The sequence below is a fragment of the Dendroctonus ponderosae genome, unplaced genomic scaffold, assembly GCF_020466585.1.
Source record: "Dendroctonus ponderosae isolate FM_Combo_2020 unplaced genomic scaffold, Dpon_F_20191213v2 Dpon_F_20191213_1, whole genome shotgun sequence".
NCBI classification, from domain to species: domain Eukaryota; kingdom Metazoa; phylum Arthropoda; class Insecta; order Coleoptera; family Curculionidae; genus Dendroctonus; species Dendroctonus ponderosae.
Window position 1 is genome coordinate 52,865,579 of NW_026017110.1, and position 11,945 is coordinate 52,877,523.

Below are 11,945 nucleotides of genomic sequence, written 5' to 3' on the forward strand. Positions count from 1 at the left end.
TAACACTCGTATAAATTAGACAGCTATAAAAAAATAAAAAATAAAAATTCCTGGCTCACAAAACAAACATATCTCAGTCCTTAGTTCAGTTGCGTTTGTAAGTGTTCTAGTAAAGTATCTGTTGGGGAACGAAAACGGGAGTGTTTTGTCGGTCTTGTGAGGCAAAGGGGATCCAGTATGGTCCAGTTGTGGGGGGTTATTTATTATTCTTGCATGTTTGTTATTTTCCAGTCGTTTTTCTCAAACAGTTTAATATAAAGGGAATAGTGACAGACAAAAGAGATTAAGTTCTTAAAGAATGTATTTTAAGTTATGAAAGGGATCTTTTCCCTTTCATAACATAAAACCCTAACTAAAAATAACTTTTGATAAATGTCCAATGGAGTTCTGTTTTCATGATGGATGCATAAAGTTCAAAAATATTTTCCTTAGTCTGCTAATGACGCTTATTGGAAGTTGTAAGAAATGAAAAAGGGTAAAGCTTATTTGTAAATATTTTCTCTATAAATAAGCTTTTAGCTCATCCAAACTAACCCATATATATAGTTAAAACTACGTTTTCACTTTTTCTTTAAAAAGGTGCATTTCGAATATAATAGAAAATATATATGGGATAAAATACATGTGTGCTTGTTATTACAATTGCCAGACATTACTAAAGATGTAACCATTTTGTTTTTGGTTCCGAATCATGGAAGGAGTAAAATGTTTCCCCTTATTCCAAATAGTCATAGGTGGTTGTTGTAAAAATTTCGTGTCAAAGTGATATAAACCTTGAAAATGGTAAAGGCGTCTATTAGACAATAAAATTTACTAACTCCACATTGTTTCAGACAGCAATTTGTGATTATCGTAAGGCAAAAATGAAACCGAATCTATTAAACTTATCAAAAAAATTGAGTTTTAGTTATTTAAATTTTAATCATGGCAGGATTTTTTTTTGAATAGTCGAATTTATTTATTTTTTGTTCTGAAGATCCTTAGCGGCTATTGCAATTTCTGGAAAAATGAGATGCAAAATGTAATAAAATTGATGGAAAATTTAAGTTTAAGTGCTGCAAACCTTGAAAATTGATGCAATTTCACTTAGTTATTCGTTCGTGTTTTTTTAATTCTATTTTTCCATAGACTGTCGGAAACTGTGGTTTCCGCACAGAATAAAGGTCTATTCACGTGAAAATGTGTGTCTTAAAAATATAAGTATTACAGTAGTACTTTAAGCTTTGAAAATAATAATGATTTGTGAAATGAAAATAGCAGTGAAGTCACTAACATTTTTTGTAGCTTTAACGGAATTTAGTAAATCTACAATTTTCTAAACAGTAATTAATATCGTAGTTCTTGGGAAGAATATAGTGGTCAAATCTAGGCAAAGTTTTTCAAAAATAAAGTTTTACAGGGATGTAAGCGTTGAAAATGGTGGCAACTTTTCTTAAGGCCTCGCATTTTCCAATTGGAATAATTCCAAATAGCTGATAACGGCGTTTGCACTTTTCTGCAAAAACAGTAGCAAAATATAGTGAAATTTCTGCAAAAATCAGTTCCAGAGTCCCATAAATCTTGAAAATGGGAGCAATTTACCTTATATACTCGTAGCAAAATATACAAATTCTGCTTTGCTCTAGCAATCAGCGTTATTGTAGTTTCCGGCAAAAAACCAAAGGAATAATGTTTGAAAATAAAAAGGACGAACTCATTTTCCCTTAAAAATTAAATTTTTAAAATCCTAAACGTTGTCCATTTGCTTCCATGCGTTGTCCATGGTTCGTTGAAATAAATTGTTTAAACCTATTTGCCTGATACTTGGTTTTCTATATTCATGTAGCCTGTATGTGTTTTTCTACACATCCACACATTCTTTTCTTCCAATTCAAAATAAGATCAAATGAAAATGAATGTCTGTTTTACCTGATCGAATTTGTCCAAACCTAAAAATTATATTATTGATTATTTGTAAATCGCACGTATTTACGTTTACTATACGATAAATATTTTGAAGCATTATCCACTCTAATCACAGCACGAATTTCTCAATGAAAACCTAGACACCAATAAATTTAAAAAATGCCAAATCATTAAAAAAAATATGTTAAATCATATAGATCCAACAACTATGTTAATTAAGGCAACCTTCAAATGACAGGTTGGTTGAAGCTATTTCTCGCAGATTTCTTGCAGACTATAAAAGGTCCAGCGTCTTACCCAGCAAAGTCAGTGTTGATTCACGATTAACCCAAGCGAATTATTAAATAATCAAAATGAAAATTACGTGGCTTGTTGCCTTTGCTTGTGCCATCTACATGGCCAATGCTGCCTCAGTGTACATACCTGAACATGTTCGTGAAAAACGAAGCCCCGTTATAGGAGCTGCCGCATTAGGATTTGGAGGAGCTGGACTTTTAGGAGCAGGAGCTTTAGGAGCTGGACTTCTCGGGGCTGGAGCTTTAGGAGCTGGAGCTCTTGGAGCTGGTGCCCTGGGAGTTGGTGTCGCTAAGGGGGCTGTTCTTGGAGGAGTTATTGGACGAAGCCAGTAAGTTTTTAAATTTCGAAATTAATTAATTTGACAAAATTGTTTAATAGAAAAATTGTGCTAATCTAGTTTTTCCGGTTCTGAGTGCTGTTAAGAAATTGCGCGAATTGACTGGACTATCGATTAAAATTTTCATTGTCAAGTTCAATACTCTCATTCATTTCACAATATCGGATTCGTTAATTTGATCTGTAAACTGTAATTTAGTGGAACACATTTATATCAGGCAATCTAATGTAATGAATTGTTACAGTGGAGGCTACGGTGGTGGATATGGATATAGCAGTCCAAGTGTGCAAGTAGTTCATGTTAATGACCATTACGGGGGTGGTTATGGAGGCGGTTATGGAGGCGGTTATGGAGGCGGTTATGGAGGCGGTTATGGAGGTGGTTACGGCGGATATGGTGGTGGTTTCGGATATGGTGGAGGATACTATTCCAGCTGGTAAAAAGTATGTATTTTCAAAACTTACCTTCTTACAGTGTAAAGCATAGTTGATTAAGTTTCAGCACGACATCAGAAGCCTACATCCAGCCAGTACACCTATATTCCCGTTAAATAGTATTAATAAATTATTGTTAACTTGATAAAGCTTTCCATTTTTTATCCTTCCTCAAACGGGTATTCAGTGGAGGTGAATAAAAGTCATTGCCTTTGTTCTAGAATTTTATTATGTATTATTAGTCAAAATTTCACAATTCTTAAAGAAACAGCTACAAATATCAAAGTCTCTTAATAAAAAGTTATTCTATTATTTCCTATAAGAAAGATATTTACAAACATAAAAGCGATTTTGTGAAGTATTTCCTAGAATTTCATCGACAGTGAACGTAAAAATACCCGAAACATTTTACTTTACATTTGGTGTCTAGTAAAACGGTGAACGATTTTGCCACCCTGTATTAGGTCAGTGACGTACTTCGCTAGTAACACATCAATCAAATACTGCTTGGTGATATCAGTAGAGAATTATATTACTATTTATACGTAGGTCTAGTTACTAAATTTTGAATCAAATGTGTCACATAAACGGTATGCATATAAGGTAAGTTCAATTTAACGTGTTATAGATAAGGCTGTCATCTTTTGGGTTTTGTGCTACTGTGAGCATATCAGATAATATATATTAATATATTATTCAAACTGTTGCGGTTATCGGCCCTGTAGGCTCGTCGTGGAAAAAATTGTTTCTCATATCCAGCAACCATCGATGGCTGCGAAACGTCAGAATAAAAATATTTTCCACGATTACCTCGAAAAACGTTCCAGTCAGAGAATATGTTAAGACAATCATTATTCTTCTGTGCAATTTATCCACGAGTTATTCAAGATTTGTTTAAAAGTACTGCACTTGAAACTAGGCTGTCTGAATAGCAAAGAAGAAAAGCAAGAACGCAAAGAAGAAACTTAATACGTATATATTTGAGATAAAACAATCATGCTACTTTAAGTCCTATGCATATGAAAATATATTTTTGATAGCAGCAAAGACATAATTTTTTGTTCGTCCTAGGAATGCACTATTTTTTGTAATTCGAAATAAAACAGTTACAGGAAAAAATATTTTTTTAGCTTTGCATTACTATATTTTCATCCACAGTGCAGTAGGGAATAATGAAGATTTCCGCTTATTATTCCCCTAGGATTAATACGAGTGATTACTCTTAACTCGACACGTTCCTAATCAGTCTAATACTGAATAGTCGTGGATAAACAGTTTAAAGTGAACAACATTTTTCACACGTTTGACTTAATTCGCTGACATTTAAAATAAAATTGTAAATCTACTGCCTAATGTGTTTTAAATGGTACAAAATCATAGACGAAAATACGGATAACTGTTAAAGGAAAAAAAAATAGTAGCTGTTCGAAATTAAACCTGCACTATCCGGAAGGTTGAACTGAGAAACAGTAGACTTTCGCTCTAATGGTGACTGCATAATTAGAAAATCAACGCGTTTACAAAAATCTGAAAAAAATACGTTTTACATGCGAAAAGTTGCTTAGTATTTGGCGGCTTTGTAGAATTTTTTTTTTGAAAAATTGTCAGGTCAGGAAAGGTTTAAATTAGTAGAGTACAGTGAATAAAGTGTGCAGTGTTAAAATTAGGCAAGTAGGTGTTGAATGTTAACATGTTTCAGCTCTCCATAAGATTACGTCTAGGGTGAATGGGTTAAAAAATAGAATAAAAATGAGCTTAAAGAAACTGCAAATTTTTTTAATTTTCTTTGATGTGACATTGTATTAAGCCTTCCTTATGAAGAAATACATTATGATTTTGTTAACCTGATAATATGCAGCTTATTCCATTCGAAAATATATTTTCTAGAAAAGCTTTATGAGGTTAATCTTTTGTGTGTACACATGAGAAAAATCGTATCCGCAAAAATTGCAATATTTAATCATTATTTCATATTTCAATCAATGTGGTATATTCACTAATAAATAAGTTATTTATTAATGCTGATAATTACTCTATTTGGTTTCAGTTATGAGAAAAATTCCAGTAAGTTAACTGAATTAATAGTTTTAACATTTAAAAAAATTATCTGGAAATAGAGGACGTTTTTTATTTACAAAATATTTACATATTTCACATGACGCTTTTTCCTTGTAGCATGTGAAATTAACTATTTGCAAACGGATGGCCAAGTAAATAATAAGAAAATAAAATAAAAAAATTACCTACACAATATCCTTGATATATGGTGCAACTAATTATTGCCCTAATCGAAACACGTCGTTTTGGAGCTTAGATTGATGATTTCTCCAAGAGGAGAATTAAGTAAGGGCTTCCAGTATGTATAGGCTCAAAATTGAAGTTCGGAATTTTCAAATAACTTTTGATCCGACTGTTGCGAAAATTGAATTTTTTGTGGGAGTTTTATTTTCTTAATAAATTCCGTAGACTTTCACTGCGAATTTAAGTAGAAATTCGTCAATAAAATAAAAACAAACAAAATTTCTCAATGATACGAATCAACGCCACGTTTTTGTACAATAATATACACCGTTCCCAAAAATATATGGAAATATTTTTGCTGCAGATTCCCTAAAATAATTTAACATTTCCTGTTGTAGTAATTAAAAGATAAAACCGCTTAAAAAATGTATAGTCTCAACAATTATTTTGATTTTTTTCTTTTGCCCCTGGAAGATGACAGCCTAAGTTGTGCGTTAAGAAATGTTTATGCGTTTTTGTATTTGAGCATTATAAAATTCATCGGTTAGCTTATATGCATCGTGCTTCATTATTTCGATCAAATTAATTGAAAATTCCAACAAGTTTATTACGTACAGATGATTTATTCTAAATACCCTAAACCGTTCTTCGAGATAATACATTTTAACAATCGCCTTACTTTCTGCTACACTGTATAAAAATTCACTATTATCCTCTAATTTATGATTTTTAAGCGTTCTTTAAAGTTTTTAAACTTAAAAATAAAGATTTAAATAAAAACATTCATCATTAACAAGACACAATCGAATAAGTACAGAAAGAGAAGCACTTATAATAAGTCAATTAACATTATTTCGACGCGTTACTCACTGGCTGTATTTGGTAAATTTTAAATAATTTCGAAACTAAGTCAATAAACAACTTTATAGTACAACATTTCATATTATATTCCTTTTATTCTTTATTTCGAAAGGTAGCATAATGACATTCGGATCTATCAGTTATCAGTATCAATATCAAGCAAATTTATTGATAAACTAATAAATTGGTGTTAAATTTAATTTAAAAAGTCGCATTGCTATGGTAAAACTGTACCTACAGTACTTAAAATATAAACACACACCTTTAGAATACACACATATCACTTTACTAATATAATATGACGTTTTTAGGGGAATTTCATACGATAGTAAGTCTCGTAGATGTATGAGATGTAGGAATCTCCGATTTTTTAACAGTCACATTTTAGTATATTACGCTATTTAAATTTTCCTGGTTTAATTTTTGTAAATAGCAAATTGATACTATCTAGTTGAAAGGATTGGTGATACAACACTGATAGTGTTTTAAAATACCAAGGAAACTGTTGCCCTTTAGCGAAAGACACATGAAACATTTAAATATTGAATAGTTTCACATTTGTGGGATATATGTTGTGTAGATCAAAACACAGGGATTGATTAATGTTTTCCAAAAGTTGCATACTACAGTTTTTTTTGTTAACCATCACTATAAATATATCACATTTTGGAATGTTTCACTCTAATAGTTAAGGTCATAGGCCCATATCATGTCTAATATTTTCATCAATTTTAACAAACATGACACCACTACTATTACAAAATTATTCGAAAATTGGAAAGAAAACTTCAGAAATTTAAAATTGCCATGATTGTTAAAATCGTGCCATACGTTTATTCGCCTATAAGAATTATATTAATATGTTATTAATACAGATAGGAGTTTTTATACAACCAATATTTCTATTCTAAGTGAACAGACTGTGCTAACACCTACTGTTGTCGATATACTTTTTATTTTGAGCGACCCATTCATTGCTCTGCAACTGCAGAGTAAACTATACAAGAACCATACGACACCCTACTACTTTGTGCCGCTATATTGAATGTCAAATGGGAAATCTGAGGTAATAATTACGTTAATTTGTATTTAGATTAGTAGTTTTTCCAATGTCAATTGTAACTAAGAAACTAAGAAAGCTATGAAAGCAAAACTATTTGAAGTGGCAAATTTGACTACCTATTAACATTAAAACTGAAAATAAATTATAATTTAATTTTATGTGGGCCGATCCATTATATTTTTGGATTGCTGTTTATATGTATTACGATAGAAATATTTTATTTGTAGAATGTGGAACCAAACGTCTATATTTTAAAGAAATTGTGGTTTTACGATTTTCTTTCGAATATAATTACTTTTGCTTCAGAATTATACGCTAAGCTTTTCGGATTAAAGTTTGTCCCTGATTTTAATTAAAATATCAAGCGGATTTGGATACAAAAAGTATCTCAAACTAGACCCAAATAATAAGTTTGCTAATCCGGCACGGTGATTAAATTGTTAGAGAATTATAAAAAACATTGAATTCAATTAGTTTTGTTTTCTGCACTGAAAAATATTAGCACATAAATAGTTATTAGTTGAATTAATTATTTAATTAATAAAGCTGTATAATTTTATCCGTGTAGCTTTATCACTGTAACGTGATTACACGGGAAGTAAAAGATGTTAATACTTTTATGTTGCTTGATAAAAATTATATTACCCCATATCTTCCTTCTACCCTGCCGTTAATTTACCGTTCTTATGATTATTTACATAATGATTATTTATTATAATTTTACGTTACCTATGTTGAATCAGGAAAAGTAATTAATTTTGGCACTGCATTTTCACTTGTGACAAAAATAATTAATTTGTCGTGAACGAAAAAACTGCATTTCATAGAAATACAATGTTCGGAAGTTTTTTTACTGGTCTAACAAATACAGTCATATAATGTGCACATTCACCAGACACGGACGATGAAATTACAAATACAATGTAATGTATAAATGTTTTTTTTAGGTTAGTAAGTAAGCAATTAATTACCTGTTGCCGAATTTTTTTTTTAAGTTGGTCGAAAGAAAAGATATTCTAAAATAAAATTAGCAATAAGTTAGGTCGAAAAACAAACTATTTCTCAATGGGGGAAATATAAATCACTAGATTATTCCACTTTTATTCGAGACAGTGAACATAATTTAAGTTCGGTGGTTTTAACTTTAAAAAACCGCTGCCTGCTCCAACTAGTAATAAATAGTGCGTTTAAAGGTACCGGTGGTTCTCAGGGTACTATTTTGGAATAAATGCTGATAATTTTCTTGTTTCCAATTATATTAATGCGGCAACTAATTTACGTCATGTTTGCTATAAATTAAAAAAATATATAGCATTTTTGAAAATGTCTATTTACTTGAGATGAGAAGCTGTCTCGGCGTTGTGTCCTGATGAATGTACAATTATTTACACGGTACCAATTATTAGAAGCTAGACAATTTATATGAAAAAATGCTGTGTCAAATGTATTTTTGAGTAATGTGGAAGTTGACAATAAAATTGCTGTATCTGCCTTTTGATGCCTTTAGAGCACTTCGAGATGACAATTACTAAGAATCAAAGACTAAAACAGGAATATAAGTTTTGCGAAGAACAATTAATTGAGATGTTTTTCATCTTCTTGAATACGATATCCATTCATTATTTGAAGGAAGAAGCACCAAACCTTGTATTTCCACATTGGGTTAAAATATCTTATTGCAAATGATTGGGGTAGAATATTGAAAATTTGAGCAAGATTAAACAACCGAGCGATTATTGCTTAGACCTGCCGTCCAAAATCAGCAACAGACATTGTACAATAACCCTGTTGGTTAACAATTCAGAATTACGCAACTTTTAAAAATAGCATTTACACCACACTGGGACTGTTGGAGTAAGCCTAAGAAATTTGAGGGACAATTAGGAAGTTTAGGACTCCTCTGCTTCCTCTCTAAAAAGGTACGTGGACCAATAAATAACGTTGAATAATGCAAAAACCAAAGGAAATGTTATTCTGGAAATGACATCAATACGTTTAGACCTAGTCGGGAATTTAGATAACCAAGACCGACAACAGTTTGGTCTTGGTTGCATATGAACCTCACAATGAGCTTTCTCTAATCTCATGGAGTCACCCGGTCCGCGTACTAAAGGTTTCTGAAGCAAAGGAGAAGGATTGTTAGCATCTATGTGATTGTGCAGAGATCGGTTTCTTACCATTGCAAAAGTGGCATTACTATCAGTATCAATCATATCAGAAGCACCGTCTAATGATTGTGCGTGTTCTAATTCAACTTGTCTGCGCTGTTTCTTCATATTTTCGCGATGCATATCTGAACGTGACGCATAGTTAACCAGCGCAAACTCCAACAGTGCGCCAAACACGAATGTTAAACATACTCCGGTCCATACATCGATTGCCTTAGTGTAAGACACTGGCGGTAAAGACGCATTGATACCTGATGTCTGCGTTGCCATTGTCAGCAAAGTAGTTACTCCTATAAAGTGATATATATTTTTATCTATACTGTAAAGCAAAAATATATAACCTGGAAATTTTTATTTGGTGTTCACATTTTCGGAAGTATGCATATTGATCTAGTCTATGACTCGATAACGAAACTAGCAGCTGAAGCCGAAGTATTCAAATCATGGCTTCCAGATATACTAGAAATCTGTATTTCGATATCCACTTAATAATTTATATTCTGAAATTTATTTATTGAGTAGTTTTATTTGGAGCCAATAAAAGTATAATTGGAATTTGTCTGATTGGGTTGGAGATCCAATCTGATTCACAGAGATCACATATTCGTTACACAATAATTCAAAATTATTAGCATTCCTATGGAGGTATTTTTTCCTATGGCGGAAATTACATTTTACATTTCAATATTTAATTTAATAGTAAATTGGTCCCAATGTTAAGAAAATCAAAAAAGTGATAAATTTTGTATAATTGATTGCGTTCCAGGATATATGAAACGAATTATTTTGTCTGTTTTCCCGTTAGGGATATATTACTCAGAACTCAGTATTCCGTTCAGTAGAATGCGTCTTTTGCACTCAAAACGGTTAAACGCACTTCAATTGCATTAATTTTAATATTATATAGTTTTTCGGTTTATCGTAGGCAATCACATATGTGAAATTTTTCGAAATCTTTCCAAAGAACGACCGGCCTAAAAATCCATTCACCAATTGTTCGTCCAAATTCGTACGAATGATTACGGATTTAGTGGACGAGCTTAGTACGTTGCAATAAAATGGGATCATTAGACTTTTTTGCACGATCTCTGACGAAAGCAGTTCGGACGAAAACGCGTCCAAAGCTAAGTGGTTGCGTTTAAGTTGTGGGTTAAAGCTTGGTTTGGAAAGTTAAAGATCGGATTTTCAAAAATGAAAATAAACAACAACTATCAGTTTGACCCTGTACAAAGGCAAATTCAAGCAAAATTGACAAAATGAATATTGGTTAGCAACTGAGATAAAACATTTCCTCAATAGTAGATACGAAAAAGTTATCAAAATCGGTTGAACCCAAAAAAAACAGAGTGTTAAACTCTTCATCCTTATCATCCTGTATACTTCACATGAGACAATTTTTTTTAATAATGTTCTATTTTAATGTTTTAGAAACTTCTAAAGTGCACTGAATGAATGTTTGCCATTGTAAGCCAAAGCTGAGACTTCAAAGATGAGAGGTACAGTAACGCAATAAAACTATGTCTTCACATCTCACATATAGCTGAAGTTGATTGTATTAATATATTATAATTAAACTTTCAGAAAGTTTCCTAAATTAGTGGTAAAACAACTGTTGAAACAAACCTATTCGTACGAAAACAAACACTTCTGTTCAGATCTTCACATAATTTGAGATGATAATTAAAATTTAACTGAATAACAAGTTTTGTGGAAATATCCCTTGCCATAACTTGGTAACACACACCGCCAACGCTTCTATTGACATATCTTTGAGAAATTGAGACAACCTTTAGAGCGAGTTATTATGAAATGCGGTTCCAACTCCTCTCATGCTGCAGAACCGTAACTTAATTATAAGTTATGTATATAAAGGAGAGCTCGAGCGATACGATCGTATTATCAAAAACTGTATTTAATCGAACTGGAAGTTTGGCTGGTTTGGCGTGCATGGAAATGTGCACTTTGTTATTTGATAAATAACACATTGATATGTTAATTAAATTTGCCCGCTCCATTCGTTTCAATTCGCTTGTGTGCGAGATACTCACGTTAATATTTAGATCAATGGTCATAGAAGCAATCTGATTATTAAGTAGTCATTGTGCCTTTATGAAACATTTATGCCGAACATTCAAAACTATTTATCTGTTATCAAATGTAACCCCGCAACTACAAGCAAATAACCCAAATAACCTCATTTCTCCGACTTCCAAAATATAAACCCCTAATTTTAAATGTCGTTTAAACTTAATTCAAAACTATTATCCGAAGCATTTGAAAGGAAATCCTCAATGCAAATTCAGGAAAATAAATATTTTCTTAGCCTTTCTGTGTAGCTGAACAAAATGTGCGTGTGGGGGTACACACGTTGGCTAATCTATAATTTGATTTCCTCGCCATTATTAACTAGATCGACTTTCCATTGGGTTGTATTACATGTGCAAATTATAAATTATCTCTCAATGGGATGATTGAATGATTCTTATATTTTAACGAATCATGTACGTATATAATTATTTTTTAACGAACATTTAGAAAAAAAATAATTTTCTCTAATTCAATTAAGTTGAATGATGCAGCGCGTCGTTTTCGTAGGCGTCCCAAGCAAAGCTCTCATAATTAAGCTATGGTAACCAACC

The 11,945-nt window shown here is 31.9% G+C and overlaps 2 protein-coding genes across 9 annotated transcripts in view; one reads left to right on the forward strand and one right to left on the reverse strand.

Moving 5' to 3' along the window:
• Window positions 1–2,196: 2,196 nt before the first annotated feature.
• LOC109533854 (acanthoscurrin-2) lies at window positions 2,197–3,188 on the forward strand. 2 transcript variants are annotated; one of them, XM_019899347.2, is made up of 3 exons: window positions 2,197–2,530; window positions 2,784–2,982; window positions 3,035–3,188. In XM_019899347.2, exons 1-2 carry the CDS (start codon window positions 2,259–2,261, stop codon window positions 2,977–2,979), a joined length of 468 nt encoding a protein of 155 aa, XP_019754906.2. In that variant the 5' UTR covers window positions 2,197–2,258; the 3' UTR covers window positions 2,980–2,982; window positions 3,035–3,188. The 2 variants fall into 2 exon arrangements, with proteins under 2 accessions (XP_019754906.2, XP_019754907.2); XM_019899348.2 differs by having other exon boundaries at window positions 3,041–3,188.
• Window positions 3,185–11,945, reverse strand: part of LOC109533855 (glutamate-gated chloride channel) — a 38,024-nt gene continuing 29,263 nt past the window's right edge. For 4 of the 7 annotated variants that reach the window (XM_019899349.2, XM_019899350.2, XM_048664279.1 and 1 more), the window contains one exon: window positions 3,185–9,596. In XM_019899349.2, coding sequence (XP_019754908.1) covers window positions 9,028–9,596 — 569 coding nt within the window. In that variant the 3' untranslated portion in view covers window positions 3,185–9,027. The remainder of the gene's footprint in view (window positions 9,597–11,945) is intronic. The other 3 variants (XM_019899351.2, XM_019899352.2, XM_048664294.1) reach the window with 1 other exon arrangement.